This window comes from Nuphar pumila, chromosome 3 (genome assembly GCF_984573655.1).
Source record: "Nuphar pumila chromosome 3, dmNupPumi1.hap1.1, whole genome shotgun sequence".
Lineage (NCBI taxonomy): Eukaryota > Viridiplantae > Streptophyta > Magnoliopsida > Nymphaeales > Nymphaeaceae > Nuphar > Nuphar pumila.
Genome location: NC_143251.1, coordinates 8,282,335 through 8,308,479, shown reverse-complemented (window position 1 = coordinate 8,308,479; position 26,145 = coordinate 8,282,335). Strand labels below are relative to the sequence as shown.

General features: G+C 36.4%; 1 protein-coding gene across 3 annotated transcripts in view; it reads right to left on the bottom strand.

The window, feature by feature from the left end:
- The window catches only part of LOC149841843 (putative N-acetyl-gamma-glutamyl-phosphate reductase, chloroplastic), a 36,944-nt gene extending 25,190 nt beyond the window's left edge, over positions 1–11,754 (bottom strand). For 2 of the 3 annotated variants that reach the window (XM_089998730.1, XM_089998731.1), the window contains exons 1-8: positions 11,512–11,754; positions 11,057–11,134; positions 10,745–10,933; positions 9,456–9,563; positions 8,602–8,688; positions 8,384–8,434; positions 8,207–8,278; positions 7,014–7,133 (exon numbers count right to left, since the gene is read on the bottom strand). In XM_089998730.1, coding sequence (XP_089854856.1) covers positions 7,014–7,133; positions 8,207–8,278; positions 8,384–8,434; positions 8,602–8,688; positions 9,456–9,563; positions 10,745–10,933; positions 11,057–11,110 — 681 coding nt within the window. In that variant the 5' untranslated portion in view covers positions 11,111–11,134; positions 11,512–11,754. The remainder of the gene's footprint in view (positions 1–7,013; positions 7,134–8,206; positions 8,279–8,383; positions 8,435–8,601; positions 8,689–9,455; positions 9,564–10,744; positions 10,934–11,056; positions 11,135–11,511) is intronic. The other variant, XM_089998732.1, reaches the window with a different exon arrangement.
- Between the last annotated feature and the right edge of the window lie 14,391 nt (positions 11,755–26,145).

The window sequence follows — 26,145 nt, the reverse complement described above, 5'->3', positions numbered from 1 at the left end:
TGGAACCATCCAGATGTTCATCGAGATCCTGACTCCGTATAAACGGAAGTATTTGTCTCTTCCATGTTAAGAAATTAGAATGAGTAAGTTTTTCTGTAACAAGCTGATTTAAGAAACTTGCAGAGGGACTGGATGACGAGTATGAATCCATATCGATGGCAACAATGAATAGGTGAACAAAAAAGGATTGAAGAAAGCAAATTGAGTTGAGATCACTTAATCAATCAACAAGGCTGCAATAAGAATATGTACTTGTGCAACCAATACCATGAAAGAGAATTCCTTTTTTTTTAGAACGAGAATGTAATCTGTTACAGTCTGCCTATAGACGTTGCATAGAAAACTCTGATTTCACTGTTGATTGAAAAAGATGGAAAACATCAAAACAAATTCAAGAAAATCTGATACGATGGTGAATGCTAGACTATGGCAATGAAAAATAAACAAAATAGTATGAATCAAGGAGTATTCACAGCACAGACTTAGGAAAATATTAATGCATGTTAAATAGAACACAGTAAGTGCAGTTGGGGATAAAGGAAGTGATATCGAAGAAGGAGATATAGTCAGATGATGATGTTGAAGATTTCAGAAGAAGTATAGAACACAGTAAGTGCAGTTGAGGATAAAGGAAGTGATATCGAAGAAGGAGATACAATCAGATGATGATGTTGAAGATTTCAGAAGAAGTCGATGCTGATGTTGAAGAAGAAGAAGAAGGAGATGCAACCGATGTTGAAGAAGATATTGACAGACGATGTTGACATACAATGGTGAAGAAGAAGAGATGTTGATGTTGAAGAAGATATTGACAGACGATGTTAAAGAAAGAAGGAAGAGACGCAGCCGAAGAACAGGATGAAGGAGTCTTCACGGCTGAAAAAGTCTTCACGGCTGCTTTTTCAGATCTCGTTGAATGTGTGGCTGGTAGGGTTCCACACCCGTGGCTCTGATACCATGAAAGAAAACAAGTGAGAGATAGGTTTGCTTCACGCCTCACCTGCACAGAAAACAGAGAGAGAAGCACAAAGCTGGGGCAGCAGGACTCACGCGACCTCCAAGCCCTAATTCTTATATAAACATAAGCACGAATACAATGGGATGATATTACAACATTGCCACTAATGAAACATCATTCAGCGTGTTCTATTTAACGTGCGTATGGATACTATATTTTAACACTGAGGCATACACGCCTCGGACTGAGGCGTACACGCCTCGATTTATTTAATCAAATGAGGGTCAAAACCCTCATTCGACCAAAAAAATAAGGCTTAAACAAAGCCCTACCGACCCCTTTTATGTGTTTTTATTTTTTTTCTCACCCCCTATCTCTGTTTTTTTTTCTCGGAGCCTTCTCTCCCTCACGACAGCCTTCTCACAGGCTCACAACATTCTCTCTCGCGTGGTGGAGCCCGAAACAAGTATGGATTTTTTTTTGCTCTCTCGTTCTCCTCTTCTTCTTATCTCTTCTCTTGTCTCTCGCGTGATACAAAAAAATGCACAGATGCACAGATTTTGTCTCTCTTTTTGTCGTAGTTCATGCACAGAAAATGCATTCAACTATTCTAATTTATTCTTTTTGTTTTCGGTTAATGTGTTCTGCGTTTTCAATACACCTCTGAATGTGCTTTGCGTTTTCAAGATGCTTCCGAGTATGTTTTGCGTTTTCAATACACATCCAAAGGTGTTCTGCGTTTTCAATACACCTCTGAATGTGCTCGGCATTCTCAATATGCATCTGAAAATAAAAGAAAAGCAAAAGATTAGAAACCTGCGCACTTTGCTATGAGGCGTAATTTTATTTATTTTCGTCAGGATGATTCTGTGCCAAATACATTCTGTCGTGTTTCTGCTAGGGGTCCTGTGTTTTCTTTTATGTACAGAAACCTGGTGTTACATTAAAAAATGTTTGTGTTTTATGTTTCATTAGATGGTTAATTTTTTTGTATGTTAATGGATACGATCACTGCAGCTGCGTGTTTTTGCTTTTGCTAGAAATCTGCAAATACACCTGATATGCATTTCCAGCATTAGGGAAAATTTTGATACGTGTGTTTGACAGTGAAAAAGATATAATATGTTGAAATCGTGATATCTACGTGTTTTTGTTTTTAATGAAAATCTGCAAATACACTTGATATGCATTTCCAGCATTGGGGAAAATTTTGATATGCGTGTTTGACAGTGAAAAAGATATAATATGTTGAAATTGCGGCATCTACGTGTTTTTGTTTTTAATGAAAATCTGCAAATACACCTGATATGCATTACCAGCCTAGGGAAAATTTCTGATATGCGGATTTGACATTGAGGAAAAAATATATAATAAGTCAAAATCCCTACATCTGCGTGATGATAATCTGCAAGTCTATCTGATATGCTTTTTCAGCATTAAAATTTTTTTATAGGCTTAATAATTTGATACGTGTGTTTGACAAAAAGAATGATTACGTAGAAATCCCTACTTTGCATGTTTTCGGTTTTGATGAATTTTTGTATTAAGGATATTGACAAAAATTTATTTATGTTAAGTTCCATAACAGGATATAGATGTATTAAGCCTAATGACAGTTTTGAATTTTTTTATTAAGCACATTGAGAGAAAGTGATCTATGTGTTAAGTTCTAGGACAGTTTTGATTCTTTTTAGAAAAGAATAATTCGTTTGTTTTTTGTCCACAAGGATGCTTACTGATATTCTATGCTGCAGTTCATATTTTTCCCTTATGTATTTGAGATTTTTTATTCTTTGTTGGTTGTTGCATCATCAATAAAGCATTTCTTATTTATTTATAATTTTAGATAATTTTTATAGTTTTTTTTTAGTTTTAATAAAAAAAATTTGAGGCTTACGCCTCGCCTCAGATTTTGGTGGAGCGCCTCGCTACGCCTCAACGCTTTTCACAACACTGGTAGAAACCAAAATGAAAATTGATGATGGAATTCTTCTCAAGGACCCCACCCCCTACAGACAGCTTGTAGGCTCCTTGATGTATCTGAGCATTACTAGACCAGATATTTCACATGCAGTTCATATTGTCAGTCAATTTCAACATACACCAACATTCATTCATATGAGTGCAATTATGCAGATCATCAGATACATAAAGGGATCGTTGAATAAGGGAGTATTTTTATCTTCTTCTTCTGAATTAAATTTAATAGCTTATACTGACTCTGATTGAGGAGGTGATCCAAATAACCGTCACTCCACCACTGGCTTTTGTGTGTTTTTAGGAGACACTAATTTCATGAAGATGTAAGAAACAATAAAAGGTATCGTTATCCTCTATCGAAGCTGAATACCGAGCCATGGCGACTACTACCATAGAGATTGTATGAATTTATCATATACTAGAAAATATGGAGATTAATGTAGAAGGACCCACTAAGCTATGCTGTGATAACAAGAGTGCAATTTATATTGTCAAAACCACACATTTCATGAGCGGACCAAACACATTGAGATGGACTGCCACTATGTCCGAGAAGCATATCTGAAAAGAGTCATAGATCTTTCATATGTAACTTCAGAATATCAATTGGTAGATTTCTTCACCAAATCGTTGTGCTCTCCACGATTCAACGTCCTTCTTGGCAAACTTTTGGTCATTATGCACTAAGTTTAAGGGGGGTGTTAAATTGTAATTCATAAGACAATGTATTTTTTATATATTATATATATATATATATACATTTCTTGTATTAGTTGTAGGGGTATTTTAGTCATTTATATATTTTATGCATATTCTTGTCCTAGCTATCACAAGGTATCAAGGGGTTGTCTACGTGCGACAGAATAAGAATAATGCTCAGCGTCTTGATGTGCAGCCTAGAAAGTCTGATAGGATTCATCATCTCATTGAAAGATGGGTAAGTGATGACAACTTTTCCACAGAATTACAATTGTTCATTTCCCAGGTTAAAAAACAGGATGAACCCATTAGTTTTGCACAAGCTTCTATGTCAATCAAGTGGGTGGAGGCCATGAATGAGGAGATGGAGGCTTTACATGAGAGTGGGACTTGGGAGATTGCCCCTAGACCCTCAGACAAAAATGTTGTAGGGTCCAAATGGGTTTATAAGATAAAGTATAAACCTGATGGATCTATTGAGCGCTACAAGGTGAGACTAGTAGCAAAGGGTTTACTCAAGAATATGGACAAGACTATGAGGAGACTTTTAGCCATGGTTTTAAAACTCGCCGAGTCAACTCGGTGACTCGGTTGACTCGGCTCGGCTCGGCCCTCCAGCGAGTCAACCCAGCAGGGTAAACTCGGCTTGCCTTGACTCGGCCTTGACTCGACCTGACTCGGCCGAGTTCTGGGATATTTGAAATTTGATTTTTTGGGTATTTCAAAATAACAGTTTAATAATAAATAATAAATTACAAGACAAACCAGTTCAAAGATACAATAATCTATCAATCTTTATGTGTTGATTAAACATATTGGCAAAAAAAATGATTCAAAGATCTAACAAAAACACCCATATCATACCAGTTGTGCTGATCTTGTACAGTATGCTTGTACATGTATCCATGTGACAGCATTTCCCTTGGTCATAATTGGAATTTCTTCTGGTGATTCATTCTCTTATTGTTGTTTTACCTTGTTGCAACTAATTCAATCTGGCTTTTTATGCAAGATGATGTGTTGTTGTTCTCAATGAGGTGAAATCACTAGAAAGGAAAGCTAACAAAAGCTAGGGTGTCTTCTGGAGAAGTTTAGCTAAAATTCCTAAACCATTCTATTTAGAAACTTGAGTTTAAGTATGTTTCTAGACTCAGTTACATGGAGCCTTCATTGAATACCAAAGATATGCTTGTTATGAAGAAGTTTCTTCATGTAACTTGATCTTTCCATGTGACCTTGTTATGAAGAAGTTTGTACTTTTTCTACTCTGAACTTGCAATTTTTTATTGTCAACTCTTTAGACTATATGTTTACTGAAAAACATGGTTTGAGACAAATTATATATTGTTTTTCTTTTAAAATCAAAAGTTAACAAAACCCGGTCCGAGTCACCGAGTTGACCCGCCGAGTCACGAGTCAATAAAGAACGAGCCGAGTTCCAAGTCACGGGTTTTAAAACCTTGCTTTTAGCCCTGTGGTCAAGATGGAAACCATTCGATTAATCTTGTCTTTATCGGTTTAGTAGTAAAAAATGTCTTTTTGCATGGTACCCTGAAAGAAGAAGTGTATATGGAGCAGCCTTCTGGTTATGCGGAACATAATCCCAGTACACATGTTTGTAAACTACGAAGAGCCATCTATGGGTTACAACAGGCTTCTCGTTCGTGGTTTGATAGCTTCTCATTCGAAATTCAACAGCACGGGTTCCTTAGGTCTCATCTTGATCATTCATTGTTCATTTTCCAAAATCATTAGGTGAACACTTTACTTCTCATATATGTGGATGATATTATTATTACTGGGAACTCTACTGAACATATAGAAGCTACAAAAGACTTGTTGAGTCGGCAGTTTAAGATGAAAGATTTGGGTGTTTTGCGTTATTTCTTGAGGGTTGAGGTCGATTGGCATGACAGATATCTTTTATTAACTCAGCACAAATTTACATTAGACCTATTAGATAAGAAAGGTAAGAAAGACTGCAAACCATTGTCCACTCCTAGTGTACTTAATCACAAGCTCAGCTCATAGGATTGGGAGACATATGGAGATCCTAGGCAATATCGAAGTCTTGTGGGTATGCTCCAATATCTCACCTTCACTAGACCAGACATTGTGTATGCAGTGAATCAAGTCTCGCAATTCATGCATGACCCATGCACAGGACATATGAATGCAGTTAAGAGAATTCTTTGATATTTAAAAGGAACTCTTGAAGATGGCCTAGTCTATCATCAGTCTAAATCTAACGGTGAGAGACATCGACTTGTTGTATATATAGACGTCGATTGGGCTGGAGATCCAGATGATAGACGGTCGGTTTTGGGGTAATGTGTTTTCATTGATGGAAACTTGATAGCATAAAGTAGCAAAAAACAATATGCGGTTGCACGATCCAGCACTGAGGCTGAATATCGATCCATGGCAGCAGCTACAACAGAGGTTACATGGTTGAGGCATCTCTTGACTGAAATAGGAGAAAATATTCTACCCACTACCCTTTTATGCGATAATTAGAGCGCCATACAGATTGCCTTAAATCCTATTCACCACAGTCGCACAAAGCATATAGAAATTGATCAACACTTCATATGGCAAAAGGTAGAACATAGAGAAGTGGAACCAACGTACATTTCGACGACTGATCAGGTGATTGATTTGTTCACTAAGGGGCTTACAAGCATACGGTTTTGGTTCTTGAAGAATAAGTTGTCCATGGTGCAAGGCCATGCACAACTTGAGGGAGGGTATTGAGACTGAACGTTGTTTACGTTGTTTATTCATTGCTGTCATTATTGGGTCTGCCAGACCCGATCTGGATCTGACAAACCCGATCCAAATTGTAACATATATAATATGGAAATATAGGGCACGACAAAGCGTGCATGGATTGTTTTTCAGCAGCTGACGCCCCTTGCTCAATGCACCTTCTCCCTCTTTTTCATTGACAAAACCCTGGTACGTATATTCTAATACTCTTAAGACAGACCTACAAACTAAGCTCACTTATTTATTCATTTGAAATGAGACATTTTTATTTATTTATTGTCTCCTAAAAAAGTGAGAAAAACAAAAACAGAGCAGAGAAAACTTGATCAACGAACATATCAACCTGAGCAATCAGATCACTCCCCCCCCCACACACACACACATGCAGATTTTGTTGTCTATTGAGTTCTAACTTCTAAGATGCAAAAGTGACAAAAAGCTTGAATTTTATACTCCAAATCCCTTTTTTAATAGTAGATTAACTCTACTTCAACCTAGCATTGGAATTTGAAGGAGAAGTAATGAAATGCAAAAAAGATGCAGAATAATTGTTTGCATTATCATCGCTAGGCAGTCATATAGTGCTTTAGAAGGAAGGACTGAGAACCTTTAGCAAAGGAACAAGAGGAAGCTGAATAGATGTTGGGTAGCAACCAGGATTAGCAACCAGACGTGCACTTCGGATTTCTTCCCTTGAAATCTCTGTTAATCCATATACAGCTTCTTTCTGATAATTAAAATCATACCCATACCAATAAAACAAAACAAAGAGAATATCAGTAGCTTTTCAAGCAACAAGCCTACCAGCCAGAATAAATAAGATTTGCAGTGTTCACCACCAGAGAAAAATGTTAAGGAATAGAATGCTGTGATACAATACGGTACAGAAAATGTGAATTAGAAACTCTTAGCGACTTAACTTGATTTTTTGCCTACAGCTCCTCCCTATAAAAGAAAAGTACCAAATGCATACCAAGTTGAGATAAATATCAGTTGCAATACTGAAGATATAGCAGCACTCCTTAATAAAGAAAAAGATATGCCACAGAAAATTTTTCCTTAAACACAATTCAAACATTTTGGTGAGAAAATATAGAGTTCACAAACACACATGCATGGATGTGCAGTTGTGCACGATATTAAAATGAAACCAACTACTACTTATAGATGGGAAATATTCAGTTGAAGGGTAACTAGTACTAAATATCCTCCAAAATTATAGTTTTAGGAAAAAGACAATCCACTAAAAATAGATCAACCTATGGAATCATCAAACTCATCAAGCCTTGTCCTGTATACAAGGCATTGGCTTTGCAAAGGTCTTTTTCTCCAATCATTTCTATCTAGGGCTGAATCCTAGTCACAAACCATAGAATATGCAAGAACATATTTTGTGTTATTGATAACAAATATACTCTAGTAGGCCCCCTTAGTTTTTTAATATGGTATTGCTTGTTTGGTAGATCAGACTTTACAGATATGGTCTATATAGTTTATTTAGTAGAAAACATGTATTAGATTATCAAATTATAATGTTTAGGCAGGTTTTAAAGAAATCTAAAAATAATGGCCCTATTGCACCGAAACTTGATAGCAAAAGGTATCGGGTTTTTTCATTGAAATTATTTGATTGAAAGCATGTTTTCTAGTAAATAAACAATAACACACACCTAAAGGGTCAGATTAAGCAAAAAACACCTCCAAATATAACCTTTGGCTACACAGGATGGTATTATCAGTGGTGCCAAATACATTTATCCCTTTATTTGCTATAAACAAAGCCAGAAAGAGCACAGTTACCTGCAATTCTGGTGCTCTGTGAGACTGACCATACCATTCCTCATATTCATCAATATTACGGAGTCGAAAATCCTGCAAAGTGTTATCTTACTATCTTAACCTCACAGTAAAGTTCAATGACCAAAATCTAATAAGAAATTTGAAATGTTTTCAATAGAAGCTGCAAACAAAGTGTACCGCTGAGAGATCAACAATCTTTATCTCCCTTGGAAGACCTTTAATAATCTCCTATAGTAAGAAAGCAATGAAAACAGTCCATTTCATTGTATCAGTTAATAGCCAAAACACAAGGATCAATAAGAAGAAAAAAAACAGATTTCAAGATACTTCTTTAAATAATCATTTTCCTTTTTCATAAATTTCACCATAAAGTAGGGGGGGAAATGAAAAAGGACCTGTGTTGTTCCATGTGGCAAACAACAAAATACAGCATCAACTTCAGAGAAGTTAGCATCTTTGACAGCGACTAGCTCTGGCAAGTCCTGCAGTTTTAATCAATAAGTAGCTAAGCATTATTCTCTTAAGCATGAAGATGTACACTTTTCAAGTGATAGATCTGGGTAGTCGCGAATCCCTAGGTCAAACAAAATTATATTCTGAGGCTGATTACTTTCATAAAAGATGGCATTTATCAGATGTATAGATATTGGAAGCTTGAGCATGTATCAGAATATATTAGTTGAAATGAGGGTAACTTACTGCATATACAACACACAAATGATGCAAGTGTGTCTTATACACTGCAAAGGACAAATGTCCTGAGTGTGAAACGACAAGTTGACTCCTTACACTAGCAAAATCAACCATAACTTACAAGAATCCCCATACTTAACAGCCTATCCAAAATATAGGTCTCAATTTCCAGCTACTATGTCAAAAACAAAAGGCATAAATTCCCAGTTTTTTTTAGTTTAAATTGCATATATTTGAGAACGTTTCCTCCTGTTGCATGCAATCATGCCTTTACTTGAAACTATAAAGCTTAACACAGGCAAGCCAACCAGTTCAATAACACTAGTAGCAAGAAGTTACAATTTGAAATCAATCAGATAAACTAGCAGACAAACAAAGGACAAAAATATTGTAAAAAAGAAAACTAGTGAAGTAAATATGGAAAAAAATAAAACATAAAATTCATGGTTGTTAGCCCCAACAAAAATGAAGTCTAAGCTTAGTTTCAATAGTATCCAATTCCCATCCCAAACATGAAACAAAAAAATTGAGAACTTGCATGGTGACTTGCTCTTACCTGTGTAATCAAGTGAGGAAAGACCGATCCAAGCGATTGACCAGCTTTTCTGTCAGCAGTCATAAGTGTGATCCTAAAGCTTGGATGGTTTGCTAAAAGCCTCACAATCTGTTTAAACAAAAACATCCAAATGGAAGCAAATATTGAGAAACAATCACAAATATAGAATTAGACAATTATTTAGAATTAATAAATATTGCATTCACATAATCCAATTTAATGACAAGGAATAAAAGACAAAAGCTGAGAACCCAATTGTAAGAAGCATGTCACAAAGAGCCAAAACAAGAATAGATACGGTAGCCTCTTACAACTGGCAACTTAACCTCACTTAAGCTGCACCATTTCCTATTCAAAAACTTCATTACAATCATTTCGATAATTTTTTTTAAAAGAATGTATATTGGAGAAAAGGATGATTGATATGCCAATGCCTTGTGGAATTTTTTGTATTGGAATACGAACATATCTTTGATAGCTAAATATAAAACAAAACCCTACACCTCCAATATGGACGTGTGTGTGTGTGTGTGTGTGTGTGTGTGTCAGAGAGAGGTCATTGTCAAGCCTTATCCCAACTAGTTCTTTTAATACGAGATACGCACAGCCCAGGACAACCGATAGTGGTAAATTCCTGGTTTGCATGTACCCAATCACCAAAAGTCAAGAATAACCATTGTAAAATATTCGGAATTGATTGTTTATCATTTCCGTTTCCTGATTATTGAGAAAAATACAACAATTTAGGTTATTTCGTTTATTAATCTAAGCATAATATAGGCTGCTAATCTGCCACATTTAAAGACAACAATTTAGGTTATTTCGTGTGTGTGTGTGTGTGTCAGAGAGAGGTCATTGTCAAGCCTTATCCCAACTAGTTCTTTTAATACGAGACACGCACAGCCCAGGACAACCGATAGTGGTAAATTCCTGGTTTGCATGTACCCAATCACCAAAAATCAAGAATAACCATTGTAAAATATTCGGAATTGATTGTTTATCATTTCCGTTTCCTGATTATTGAGAAAAATACAACAATTTAGGTTATTTCGTTTATTAATCTAAGCATAATATAGGCTGCTAATCTGCCACATTTAAAGACAACACTTATTTGGTCACAATCGACATATTTATTTCCTGAGAAAAGCATGTAATCTAGATGATAAAAATATATGAAACTAAAGGTAAATTCCAAACTGTAGTCTAGCAATTGCAATTTAGTTGGCCGCTTTTGTGTAACTGCATAAGAGACCAATCAATTGCATAAGGAAAAAACTTGAGCACCCTACCTCAGAACCTGTGTATCCACTAGCTCCGAGCACACCCACCCGAACTATCTCTGCAGATCTTTTACTTTCTAGATTTGTGGAGGGGAAGGTCAGTGAAGACGAAGCTACTGAAGCTCTCACAAGGAGCATGTTTGCATTCCGCTTCCCAATTTTTGGAAGTGCAAAACGGCCAAAACCCTTCCCTTCATTCTGCTATCGTAAATGGAAAAGAAAATGAACACTACAGGCAAAAACTTAAAAAATAATGCAGAAATTAAAAAAAAAATCACAAGAAAGCACAGGACCCTGCGAATGATATTTTCATATACCGACCTTCCATGTGCATCCATGGTCCAAACGAACCGATCCGAACGTCACAAAGCTCATTTCCGCAATTTGCAACGAAAACCCCTAGGTTAGATCCAAGAGATTCAATCTCAACAACACTTTCTCAAACTCTTCCCATCCGAAAAAGTAACCAAAAAGAAGCATAGATATATTTTTATAGTCACTCGAACATTCTGATAACCTAGCCCTCTCTCCTCATCCAAAAGATTCGTACTCCAAGAAAAATCAAAATGCACGAAAAATCGTTTCAGAAAAACGGAAATTATTCGATTTCACTAGAAGTTTTAAAAGATCCAAAACGAACAAACGGTATTGCTCTCAATTTTCCGGTAAGAATCGATTCCTATGCCTACTTAGATCCTAAAATTCCCAACAAAATCCGAAACCTTGGCATCGCATGATGGATTAGCCATTAGATTGGAGGTTGCGGAGAAAATTACCTTTGGAGAATTGGATTCCGCAATCAGAGACGCACTTTTGTCCCGATTCTGCTGAAATCAAATCGAGCAATTCAGAAATTCGCAGGAATAAAGAGAAAGAATACAATCTAACGATCGATTTTCTGCCTCCCGATCAAGTTAAGGTTAGGGTTTCTGCTCGGTTCCGCTCCTCTGAAGGCTACGGAGTGGAAGAGCGAGATTTTTGTTTTTCTTTTGTGGGTTTTAACTTTTAAGAGAGGGACCTTTCCCGCTTGAAATGTAGCGCCTTTTATACGCACGCCCCTCACGAAGACGACGGCCTGCGGGTAACAAAGATGTTCAAGAATGCCCTCGTGTTGAGATTAAATTACAATATCACCCTTTCTTGATTTGGATTCCGACGTGTAATAAAATATCATGGAAATCTCGACTGATCTGGACGGTTGAATTCTTTTGGCGGTCAAGGGCTTCGTGGTGGGTCCCAATTTAGGTAGACCCTACCAATTATACAACGATATCATTGGGATTTGAACTTGCAACGTCCTAACACAAGCTAACGTTCACCAGCTACTCCTACCAGAGCCCCCATTGGTAGGCCTCAGTTTATTACTATAAATGAAATTATAAAAACTGTAAAAACACAAAATTATTAAAAAACAATTAACGTGTTGATCTTACAATAAAATAATAAAATCCAAAACTGCATGATACTTTCTTAATGTTGCGATTTTTCAAGATAATTTTAATTTATGAATTTAATGTAATTAAAGCGTGATATTTCAAGAATATCACCAATATTTGTTATAGAGCCTCTATCCATGAGTCATCATCGAACTCAGTGGGGGATTCAGGATTTTGTTTAAAGGAGGTAAAAAAATTATAATAAAATAAAATATAAAACTAAAATATAAAAGGAGTAATATAATTTTTATATTTTGCTTAAGGGGCAAAAGAAAATTATAATAAAATACAATATAAAGGGGGAAATATAATTTTTTATATTTTACTTAAAGGGGGGCCAAAAAAATTTATAATAAAATAAATATAAAACTAAAACATAAAGGGAGGCAATATAAATTTTTATATTTTGCTTAAAGGGGGGAAAATTATAATAAAATAAAATATAAAGGGGGCAATATAAAATTTTATATTTTGCTTAAAGGGGGCAAAAAAAAGTATAATAAAATAAAATATAAAACTAAAATTTTAAAACTTGTGGATGACCATGATACTTGTATGGGGGGGGGGGGGGATTTTCAAAACTAAGATTTCAAAACTTTAGGAGGAGCTCGAGCCCCTCCTCGCCTTCCCTGGATCCACCCCTGATCGAACTCATCACTATCATAAGATTCACTAATGCAAATGGATGTCAAAAACAATTGTAGACCATGATTCGTTTGAGAAAAATAAAAAATGAGACAAAAGGTAGAAACTAAATCTCAATTAAATCACTTCAAGAAGGCCAACATTACTTCCCTACTTGGTGTTGATTAATTCGTTATGTTAATCTTCCTACATAAATGTCAGTGATAACTAGGAGAAAGGGAATATGTTGAGCCCTTGAATCTCTTGTATGTTTTTTTTTCTTTCTGATTACGGAAAACGAGAAAACCCCCGGGCGGGCCCATGACAACATTAGAGATGGTTTGTTTTGAAAGGTAAGCTGGGTTAGGTAGACCCCTACCGGTTATACAACTATATCATTGGGTTTTGAACCTGCAACGTCCCAACACAAGGTGAAGTGCACTAGCTGCTCCTACCAGACAAGGGGGTTGGTTAAACATGGTGATGTTCAGCTCATGGAATAGAAAATTAAGTTTTTTAGCTCATGGGTCTTTTTGGTCCACCCAGTACTCACCTATCTTTAGCAAGAATATGCAAAATTGTCACATGAATTGGACAAATTAGGCCATGTACAAGATGATAATCACTGTCAAATTGTCTCTTTTCAATAGAAAATAAAAATAAAAAAATGGACATGACCATCCTTGTCTTCTCTTAACCCCACTTTCCTTTCCTCTATAAAATGTTTTTTTCAATTTTTTTTATGACGAGGGACACACCTGTATTCCAATAATGGACTTCAATAATTTGTTCAAATCATGCAAATAAGTAGTTAAGAAAACATAGAATATGGAACTAAGACTGTATTTAAAATTGTTTGTGCTAAAACAATTTTAACCATATTTTATATTCTATGTTTTCCTTAGTAATTCTCAAGGAAAAAATTTGTTTTAGCAAAGTGTTTATACGTAGGTTATAAAATAAGGTTGGTAAGATAGTCTGCCCCATGTCCAAATGGTTAGGGTGGTTCTTGGGAAGACAGTAAACCTCTTCTTATAATCAACTCTCCATGAATCATACCGGTGGGTGTCCTTTGTGAGCAAGGGCATTCACTTAAGGGGTGTTTGATTGTGTAGATGGTGGTGTCCGTCGTGCAATGTGTAATGCCTATGTGCACCAACATAAACACGGGATGAGCAGATGGGCGAGACACAGTGATGTTTTTTCTTGTCTGCCTCTCCCCTAGAACAGGGGAGGACAAGACACCATGAATACTTTTGAAAAAAAAAAAAAGGTGATTTTGAGTGTTCTTGTTCAGGGCTGTCTGTGGACATAACAGGGCAGAGGAGTACAGGACATGGTGTTTTTGTCCAGGGTTGTTTTACAAATCAAACGCTTCCTTAGGGTTTACTATCTAAGATGGGTCTCGTTAAATGACTCATGTTTCTAGGCAGGTTCCTTTATCATATTATAAATTGTCATTGTCTGTATGATTGTGGTGTGATCATTTGAAGAATATAGGTAGTGATCCTGGTAGGGATGGATCGACCAGTCGAAGGGGTTGGTGGTAGTCCATCCAAGACAACGCCAATAAAGAATGTCACAGTCAGGTCTCTAGTGCTCTTGGTCAACTATGGTTTGCTACTAGAATGAAAGGGATTAGGTAAGAGAGCTGCAGCCAACTCCAACCATGTTTGATGTATATAAAAATATTGTTCTTTGTGAACGGAAGAAGACGGATAGTCTCTTGTGCTTAGCTCGCTTGGTCTTAAACAGTGATAATAAAACTCTACAAAGATTTATTTATCATGTTATTGATGGGCTGACCAACTCGGCCTTGTGGTGAGACGTTGCAGGTTCAAACCCCAATTGTAGATGGGCTGACATCAACTGAGCTGCTAGAATGGATTATAGAAAACGAAAACCAGAAACATACTTTTTAAAGTTCACGTGAAATGCGAAACAATAACAATATATATATATATATATGAGAACTGAACATATTAGGCCTACTTTTCTTGTTCTGCCCCATTAGGCTCCATAGTTTGAAGTGTTTTATGATAGATCTGAACCGTTAGATGTGTTTATTAACATGCTGGATTTAGCGGGAATAGACTCTTGTATCATGTTTTTTTCAACAAAAAATGTGATTTTATGATCCAGAAAAAACTGATGCCTTCATAGCCATTGATTTTGGATTACCAAAAACCTTGGATACAGGTCAGATTCCATTGATACAAGAGCCAGTTCCCACTAAACCATACCTATAGATCACATCTATTGTGTTAGATGTGAGAAAAATCGCAAAAAAATACAAATTCTTAAAGGTACTAACAGGGCATAATGAGAAAAGGGGCAGCACCAACGCATTACTCTCTCTCTCTCTCTCTCTCTCTCTCTCTCTCTCTCTCTATATATATATATATATATATATATATATATATATATATATATATATATATATATATATATAGTTTTTTGTGTACGAGCAAAAGTGCAAATGTCCAATATGGACGGAGGATATTATAAGTTTACGTAAATTTTAGCTTTTTACTAATATTATGATAAATAGTAAGGGTTAATATGTTTTTTATAAAATATATGATTACACTGATTGCAGCTAAAACAAGTAATTAAATTTTTGAATAACACATAAATCTCAACTTTTCATTGAAGAAAACTTTTATTTAAGAAAAACTTGAAAAAATGCATGGAAACATGCTTCCCAAATAAAGATAACAAGTTTTCCATATAAAGTAAGCTTTTCATGTGATATGAAAAGGTTTTCCCACTCAAAGGGAAACCATTTTTTTTGAATCCCACAAGTTTTAGAATCACATGGTTTGTGGTTCCGAATTGGTTTCCCAAAAAATGAGTATTTTTACATGTAAGTGAAGTTTCCGGTAATCCTGGATGGTACCCAAGTCTGCATGGCAGTCTAGAGGGCGCGGGCATGGCTTCAGACCGGCCGATACACGTACACTTCCGTTTTATGTTTCTTTTTTGCACCTTTTAGTAGTTAGCCCACTTAAAGGTAGGCGACAAACCAAATAGCATGAGAACTACCCAAGTCTGCCTCAATAGTATCACCAGTCTTGCTCATATGTTTGCATATATAGAGATCATTTTTAATTCAGAATTTTCTACTTTTTTCGATCAAATGTTACATCTATGATGTACATGTTTTGTTTAGTAAGAAACTTGTTTTGAATTTAAAGGGTCCAAAAATCAATGACCCACAATGTACCAAAATTTCATAACTCAAAAGATCACATTTTTTTCATCATAAAAACATGATCCAAGGCTTGATCCTTAGCAAAAAAAAAAATCATGTTAAACACATCTATGTGGTTAGATTAAGTCGATACAACTTGTGAAACATTCGAAAATTTTCATTGTTTAATAAATTCTGAAAATCAATTCTTGATGAATTCTGAAGCAGTTTGGATATGATTTAAAGTCTAAAAACCCTAATTTTTGAATAATTAATAGATCCAAACAATGATCTGAACTCATATATGAACTCTAGATGGATCAAAACATGAAATTGTTTAGAATCCAAAATTTAGAGATATTTTTGTAATTAATTAAATTATCAAGGGTAAAATAGTATTTTGCCACTCTAATGGTATTTTTTAGTAAATTCTTCAACTATATGGGGTAAAAAGGTAATTTTTATATCAAAAATATTTTCAAAATAATAATAATTTGTCAAGGATAAAACAGTAATTTGCCAAGCCCCAATGGCAAGTCCAGTAAAATTTTGAACTATTAAAGGGTAAAACGAGTACCTTCTTATTTCTATAATGGCATTTTTGAAACATGGGACCTAGATAGGGGTAAATTAAGTATAAAAACTATTTATTAAAATAAGATATAATATTATTTTAATATATAATATTCACCAACCCATGGTTTTGAGAAAACCATCTACCCAAAACTTTATATGGCCAGACATGGTTTTTCAAAACCATAGATTTGAGGTGACACTCATCATCTCTCTCTTGCCAACACTTGGCAGAGAGAGGGGTGAATCATCACCTCTCTCTTTGAAAATAGGACACCCAGCTGGGTGTGGGGCCCATAGGTGATACGGGCCTAATTGGAGCAGCCCCAACGGGAACATGAGCAGTTGAATGAGTGCACAACTAAGGGTTCAGACTGCAGCTGGCAGTGCATGTGCAGTTAGTGAGGTCTGCCCAGTCAGCAAGAAAGATTTTCACCAGCAACAGAAGCTAGATGGTTTGCAACCAGAGAATAAGTGTGTCACCAGTGGATCTTGAAGTGAGGGTTGCTCAATGAGTTGGTGCACACTTCAGCTCAACTTATAAATACATGTTTGACTTTGTATTTAGCACTTTTGATCATTGTGAAGTTCGGTTTTTCAGGAATAAAAAAAATATTTTCCCTTTTGGCTCCAGATTTAGAGTCTTCCACGTGAGGACAAGCTTCTTAGCTCATCCACAAGCTAATGAAGATTCGCCTAGATCGCTTCATCGATCTTCTACAACATTCAACCGAATTTAATTCAGTCTCATTCTTCTAAAGTTGATCAGCAATAAGTTTATGGCTGGATCGTGCTTGAGTTGAATGGCTTCACTTCCGGTGACATTAGAATCTGTCTAATGCACTGATTCAGTGTTTTCAGCTAAGTGCATTCTCAATGATTTTGAGTTTTATATTAAGCTCTAGTTTAAGCGTGATTTCGTGCAGGAAATTACTGAGAATCAAATAGCAAGTAGCGCACTTCAGTTGACTGCAATCACATCGAACAACATCCAAATGCATCAGTGAATTGAGTTAACCTCAGTCACTGTTACAATCAAATGAGCTAAGTGCATCATCAACTGAGATTCCTCTGTCCATATTGTAGTTCACTGATTACTTTCAATTACATGCAGAACGTCACGTACTGGAGCTTCAGGTTTCCATCTATTTGTCCATTGTAAAAGACTAAGTGCTCGAAACGCTGGTGTGTGTTACTCACTAGAACTCAAGCAAACTGATTACTCACTGCTATGCGAGCGATTATAGTGTTTGGTCTATGCACATAAATTGTCGCAGCAATTAAGTCGCTTGTGTGCGCTGAGTAGCGAAGACTTGTAACTAGTGCATGCGTGCACGTTGAAGCATGACAAAGATCCTTAATTCTAGTAGGACCCTATCAACTGGTATCAGAGCCAATGTTGCCTAAAGTGATGTCGTTCAAAGAGGACGTGCTGGAATAGCTTCAACAATGCCTGGATGAAAAGCATGAGTTGATCACAGCTCATACCGCACGGTTGATGGAAAATTGGAAGAGTTCGACAGCAAGTTGTCCAGCCTACAACGGGATCTGACAACAAAGCTAGAGGAAATCATGTTATAACTGTGTGTTGTGGGAAAACAGCCTATGACGGAAGGTGCATTCAAAAAGTCGGATGCACCGGGTGAGGATCCTCCAGTTGGCACATCGATGAGACAAGCGTACGACGCTTGTAGGCACGATGCGTGCTACACGGGTGACGCACGTGATGATCACTATGCGGCTGATGTGCGTGGCGCGTGCTACACGGGTAATGTGCGTGATGCGCACTATGCGACTATCACGTGTGGTGAGCACTACGCGCGTAACACGCTTTATATGACTGGCACGCACGGTGCGTGCTACGAGCACTATGCGCATGACGCACGCGGTGAGCGCTATGCAATTGGCGCGCGCAGCAAGCATGAAGCAGCTAACGCATGCGACAGAAGAAATGCGACTAAGTTGCGTGAAGCACACTTTACGTCGAGCGTGCGTGGCATGCGCATGGCGCAAACTGGTCGTGATGTGCATGGTACGCGTGATGAGCAAGGTGTTTTTTGCACGGAAGAAGGTTTAGTGCCATGGGCTGAGAGGTGTGAAACACCACCGCATAACGCTCACAGCGATTTACATGCGACTGGTAGAGCAGAGCCTACCTTTGTTGTTCATGGTAGTCATGCACAGCCCACGCGGACAGGGTGAGTGTGGGCAAAGGAACCGAGTAGATGCAAATTCTTCAAATGAAGCAAACTTCGACAATGATCTTCCATACGATGTGGATAGGCATGCTTACGAACATGCAACCGAGTTTGCAAGACATGGGAGAGCACACACAAACTTTGACAATTGGAATGAGTCAAATTTCCCAAGGTCGGTAAAGCTCTCTTTCTCTACATTTTCCGGAAAGAATCCCATAGAGTGGCTTTACAAGGCACAATAGTTTTTCATAAGCCACAATGTGAGGTATGAGCACATGGTGAGTTGTGTCATTATGAGATTTGAGGGAGAAGCTCTTAAATTATTTTGATGGTTTGATCAAAGGAATAGATATCCAACTTGGGATATTCTTGAACAATAAATCATAAAAAGGTTTAGTCCTACACCTCTCATCAACCATGGGGTTGAGATGAAACAACTTTGCCAAATGAAAATCGTACAAGAGTACTAAGCTCAATTTAAGGACTTATGTTCCTTATGTGGAGAGTGGAACGAAGGAGCACTCTTGAGCTCTTTCATTAGAGGAATTAAAGATGAGATTTGACATAAGCTCCTAGCTTAAAATCTCACTACACTTATAGAATGTTATCTTTAAGCTTAAATTATTGAAAAAAAACACAAGAGGATGCATGGGACGCTCAAGGGTTCATGGAATTCAAATTCCAACTTCAAATTTTTTCAAAAACCCCCAATTAACAAGTGGATCAAGTTTAGAGATTTTCCCAAGTCCAAAGTAGATTGTATCTCTAGAGAAGAGATGGATGAACTACACAAGAAAGGGCTATGTTTTAATTGCAAATGCAATTGGATGCCCGATCACAAATGCAAGGCACTTAAGTGTTTGATTGTAACTCCACAAGAAGAAGAAAGTGACTTGAAAGATGATGATTCCTTAGAAGAAGTGGAACAATAGGAAATTGACGAAAGTCAAGGAACGATTGCACATTGCTATGCCTTGGGAAGCAAAGCTTCTCTTAACTCTACGAGAGTTTTCGGTATTCTTAGTGGCAAGAAAGTTGAAGTACTCATAGACACGGGCTCTACACACAATTTTGTGAGAAAGGACTTCGTGTCTAAACTTAAATTCAAGCCTCATGAACATCCGAAGTTCGATGTGATGGTTGAAGGTGGGAGCCACCTCAAGTGTGCTCACCTTTGCATTGATGTTGAGCTTAACCTTCAAGGCTCTCATTTCAAGTTAGACTTATTTGCTCTACCAATGCATGGGGCCGATGTTGTGCTTGGAATGTGTTGGGTATGTTCACTTAGAAGTATCACATGGAATTTCACGAGTATGAAAATGACATTTTCCAAAGCCGAGAAACCAACGAGTTTAAAAGCTAATAACACTTTGGATGGAGAACTTGTGGATAGCCAAGAGGCATTAAAATTTTTTTGGGCTACTCACATGGCTTTTATATGTTTGGCCCAACCACTTACTTCTAAAGAAGAGCCCAAGTCAGAAGAACAAGTTCTGCCGGAAATGAAGAATTTACTTGAGTCATTCCAATATGTGTTTGGAAAACCTAAAGGGCTGCCTCATTTACGATCCCAAGATCATCACATTCCCCTTGTGGAAGGACAATGGTCGATAAGTGTAAGATCATATCGGTATGCTTTTGTATAAAAAGGCGAAATTGAAAAACTAGTGCAAGAGATGCTTGAGAGTGGCATCATTCGCACTAGTTTAAGTGCTTACTCTTTGTCGGTTCTTCTTGTATGTAAGAAGGACAAGTACTTTTGCATCGATTATGGAGCACTTAATGATGTGACTTACAAAGACTAACATTCGATATCGGTTATTGATGAATTATTGAATGAGCTATATGGTGCAAAATACTTTTCAAAGCTTAACTTAAGAGCCGGATACCATCAAATTAGAATGGCAAATAAAGACATTCATAAGACCGCTTTCCGCGCACATGATGGTCATTATGAATTCTTAGTCCGTTTGGGTTGACAAATGCTTCGACTACTTTCTAAAGAACCATGAATGACATCTTTAGACCAATCCTAAGGAAGTTCATGTTAGTTTTCTTTGATGATATTTTGGTCTATAGTGCTAATTGGAAGGAACATCTCAAACATGTCAAAATTGTGTTGAAAACCTTAAGAGAACACACTTTCTTAGCTAAGCAAAGTAAATGCAGCTTTGGGCAAGTAAGTGTGTCATACCTTGGGCACATGGTTGGAAGTGAAGGGGTTAGTGTCGATCCAAAAAAGATCAAAGCTATGGCTAGTTGGACAACACCCCACACCATTAAAGCTTTAAGAGGTTTCTTGGGTCTTACCAGCTACTATCGCCGATTTATTAGACATTATGGTGTCATCGCTCAAACTCTCACGACTTTGTTAAAGAAGAATGTTTGGGGTTAGAATGGTGAAGCGGAACAAGCTTTCCTTAAGCTAAAGCAATCTATGGTGGAGGCACTGGTTCTTGCCTTACCTAATTTTGACAAAGTCTTTGTCTTAGAAACTGATGCTTGCAACATTGAGATTGGAGTCATGCTCATGCAAGAACGACATCCTTTGGCTTATTTGAGTAAAGCCATCTTCGGAAAGAGCAAAAGCCTTTTGACTTATAAAAAAGAACTCCTTGCTATTGTCATGACCTTGGAAAAATGAAGGCTTTACTTACTTGAAAGGCATTTTCTAATTCAAACGGATCACCAAAGCCTTAAATACCTTTTGCAACAAAGAATTTCCACTCCTCTCCAACAAAAGTGGCTTACCAAGCTTATGGGTTATGATTTTGAAATCAAGTATAAAAAAGGGGTGAAAAATGTGGTTGCCGATGCTTTGTCAAGAAGAATGAAAGATGACACTCTCTTGGTCATCTCTAATGTTGCTTGTTCTTTCGTGGGAAAAATTAGTCAAGCGCAAATAGAAAATGAAGAGATCCAAACGATCATACATGAGTTGCGAGAAGACCCGACTTGTCATCCTTCTTTCATGGTAAAGGAAGACAAATTATTTTTCAAGGATAAAATTGTTATACCTTATGACTCTTCACTTATCAAAGAGGTTGAAATACTTCCATGACTCGAGAGTGTGAGGCCATGAAGGAGTCCATAAAACTTGAAAAAGCGCGAGAAATGAACTATATTGGGCCAGTATGAAAAAAGACATAAAGAAATATGTGAAGGAGTGTCAAATTTGTCAAGCAAGCAAATATGAGAGAATTAGGCCTCCCGGTCTTTTTCAACCCCTTCCTATACCTTCACATACATGAACGGATTTAAGTATGAATTTCATTAAAAATTACCATCTTCACAAAAGAAAGAGGTAATTCTTGTAGTCGTGGATCGCCTTTCTAAGAGTGCTTACTTTATACCTTTACCAAGTACTTATACAGTAAAAATGGTAGCAAAAATATTTTTGCAAAATGTGGCTAGGCTATATGGAATGCCTAAGACCATCACTTGTGATAGAGATCCAACCTTCCTTAGTAGGTTTTGGAAGGAGTACTTCACGTTGATGGGCACCAAAATGTGTTTTAGTACAACAAGTCGTCCTCAAACAGATGAGCAGACAAAGATAGTCAATAGAGCTCTTAAATCTTACTTGAAATGTTTCACAAGTGAGAAGCAAGAAGATTGGATGAAATATCTACCATGGGCAGAATGGTGTTACAATACCTCCTTTCACACCACTACGGGAATGACACCTTATGAAGCAGTATATGGAAGACCTCCTCCTCAAACTCTTTTATACGAAGAAGGAACGACCAATATACCTGCAATTGACAAGCAGTTGAGAGTGAGAGATGAGATTTTAAGGATCTTAAAAAGAAATATTGAGAATGATTAAAATAGAATGAAACAAGTTTATAATAAACAAAGGAAGGATAGGGAATTTCAAATTGGTGATTGGGTATGGCTTAAGCGCATCCCTCATGGACAGTTCTCATTAAGCAAAAACCCTATAACTAAGCTTTCACCTAAGTACTTTAGTCCTTACCAAGTTGTGGCAAGAATTGGAAAGGTAGCCTATAAGTTGAAATTACCTCCAACCGTACTCATTCATTCGGTATTTCATGTATCCCGATTGAAGCCATATCATGGACATCCTCCAAGTGAAGAAGTAATTGAGCATATCACAAGACAACCCACGAGCATTTTAAAATCCAAATTAGTGCATAGAGGTATAAGAAGAATTAGAAAATATTTGGTTGAATGAGATGATGAAGGAGAAGCATCGGCTACATGGAAATGGGATTATAACATGAAGAACAAATATCCTGAATTTAATCCTACAGGACTAGGATCATTTCAAGAAGGGGGGATTGATACGGGCCTAATTGGAGCTTCCCTAGCAGGAACAAGAGCAACCGAATGAGTGCACAACTAAGGGTTCAGATTGTAGCTGGCAATGCATGTGCAGTTAGTGAGGTCTGCCCAATCAACAAGAAAGATTTTCATCAACAACAGAAGTTAGGTGGTTTGCAACCAGAGAATAAGTGCATCACAGTGGAACTTGAAGTGAAAGCCGCTCAATGAGCTGGCGCACACTTCAACTCAGCTTATAAATACATGTTTGACTTTGTATTGAGCACTTTTGATCATTGTGAAGTTCGGTTTTCTAGGAATAAAAAAATATTTTCCCTTTTGGCTCCAGATTTAGAGAGTCTTCCACGTGAGGACAGGCTTCTTAGCTCATCCACAAGCTAATGAAGATTCACCTAGATTGCTTCGTCGATCTTCTACAACATTCAATCGAATTTAATTCAGTTTCATTCTTCTAAAGTTGATCAGCGAGAAGTTTATGGCCGGATCATGCTTGAGTTGAATGTCTTCACTTTCGATGACATTATAATTTGTCTAATGCACTGATTTAGTGTTTCAACTAAGTGCATTCTCAATGATTATGAGTTTTATATTAAGCTCTAGTTTAAGTGTGATTTCGTGCAGGAAATTACTGAGAATCAAATAGCAAGTAGCGCACTTCAGTTGATTGCATTCACATCGAACAACATCCAAATGCATCAGTGAATTGAGTTAACCTCAGTCATTGTTACAATCAAATGAGCTAAGTGCATCATCGACTGAGATTCCTCTGTCCATACTGTAGTTCGATGATTACTTTTAATTACAAGCAGAACGTCAAGTACTGGAGCTTCAGGGCTTCCATATGTTTGTCTATTGCAAAAGACTAAGTGCTCGAAACACTGGTGTGTGTTACTCACTACAACTCAAGCAAACTGATTACTCTGTGTCGTGCGAACGACTGTAGTGTTCGGTCTGTGTGCATAAACTGTCATTGCAATTAAGGCGCTTGCATGCGCTGAGTAGCGAAGACTTATAACTAGTGCCTGCATGCACATTGAAGCGTGACAAAGATCCCTAATTTTAGTGGGACCCTATCACAGAGGGGCGACACCTCCTCTCTCCTCTATAAATATCCCTCTCCCCCCTCTCTCTCTTACATAATTCTCACTCTCATTTTCTCTCTAACTCTCCCTCTCTCCTAAAAATTGCCTATTTTTCTCTCTCTAACCCAAGCCCTTCTCTCTATTTTTTCTATCTTGAACCTCCATCGAAACCCAAAGTTTTTTATGACAAACCTTTCTAGCTACTTCCCTCTCTTCATAGGTGGTCTTCATTCCCTTGAAGGAGTTTTGACGGGCCAGAATTGGCCTCTTGAGTATTGCCAACAGAAGTTCTGCTTAAGTTAGCAAAAATTCTAAAATAGTACTATGAAAGCATTGCTTAAGTTGGATTTAAATTGAGACAATTTTGCCAAAACTTAATCTAACCCCGCTTCTACTCATGAGAGGTTATGTTAAAATTTTATAAATATTTTTTAGCATTCAGAACTACTATAACAATAGATCTGGCAAAATTCTTCTAAAGATTTTTAAAAAATATAATTACTATAGCAAAAGTTTTAAAAAATATATATAATTTTTTTGAGAAATAGAGCTACTATAGCAGAGGTTCTGGCAATTTTTTTTAAAGATTTCTCAAAAAATTAGAATTAGTATAGCAGTAGTTCTAGCAAAAAATTTCTAAAGATTTTTGAATTTTTTAATTATTATAATCAAAGTTAAGGCAAAAAAATTTCAAACATTTTAAAAATTTTGAATTATTTTAGTAGGAATTATGTTTAAAAAATGTAATTTTAAAAATGTCAATTTTTATAAAGGAGATTCTATCAAAAAAAATTTAAAATCCTTTTTAGATATTCAAATCAATTTCTTTAAAAAAGCTTTATAAAAATATTTATGACGTAAAGTCATGTCAAAATTTTCATAACTCAAATTCAAGTTCAAAACCTTTTTTAAACATTTAAGTTATTACAGAGAAAACTTTGTAAAAAAATTTTAAAGATTTAAAATCATTTAAAAATAGTTTTTAGATATTTTTTTAAAAATAAAAAAATTCTTTAGTTTTTATAGGGCAGATACTGCCCAAAATTTAATATAAAATATAGTTTAATATAATAGAAAATTTACCAAAATAAATTGAAGAATGTTGTGATCTTTTGTTCTACCTCAAAATATCAAAAAACAATGTAAGTTATTATATCAAAAGCTTGTAATTTAAAATATTAAATATATTCTAGATACTTGTATCAGAATTATAAATATGAATTATGTTAGCATGAACAATATGCATACCTTATTCCATATTTGCATGCTTTGAACCATGTTCACATACATTAAATCATGTTTACATGTATTCATTTAGGTTAGTATGCTTTGAATACTTGTTATAAAGATTGTTGTTCAATAATAAGATAAGGGTTTAATGAAACCCTATAGGCTTTGAATTAAAATGCCTGAAATTATTGTGTATAAAATAAACTTTTTTGACTAGGCTATGATCAAGGTTCGAGTGACATTTATTGTCATGAAGCATATTGATGAGTGTGTAGCATGTGATTATTATTGAAAAATATCATTGTATTAAAATTTTTCTTATGTATTAATTGTTAAATGAATCATGCTTACACATAAACTTAAAGTGATTTTCTGTCTTCATAGGCGAAGTGCCTATATATACAGAGCAACATTGAATGTGTTGAAAAAACTAACAAAAAAACATGACATAATATAGTTGTGGCTTACCTTGGAAAGGGTAGGTGTTACAAGCTTTGAGTGACATGTAAAAATATTTTTGAGAACAATGGATTCCCATGGGTCTCGAGTCACTCACAAGTTTTGAAGACCGGGATAAGTGACTGTCCAAACTTTTGCAAAGGTTTCAAGATGCATTTGAAGCAACATTATAGTGGCCTTTGGGAGAATTCTTTTGGTTGCAAACCATTCTCCTTGGGATCCGTACACTAGTCATTTGGGGTAATTAAAATACACATGACATAATGAACCCTCAGATGATCTCAGTTGTACGACGATTAGTGGCCTG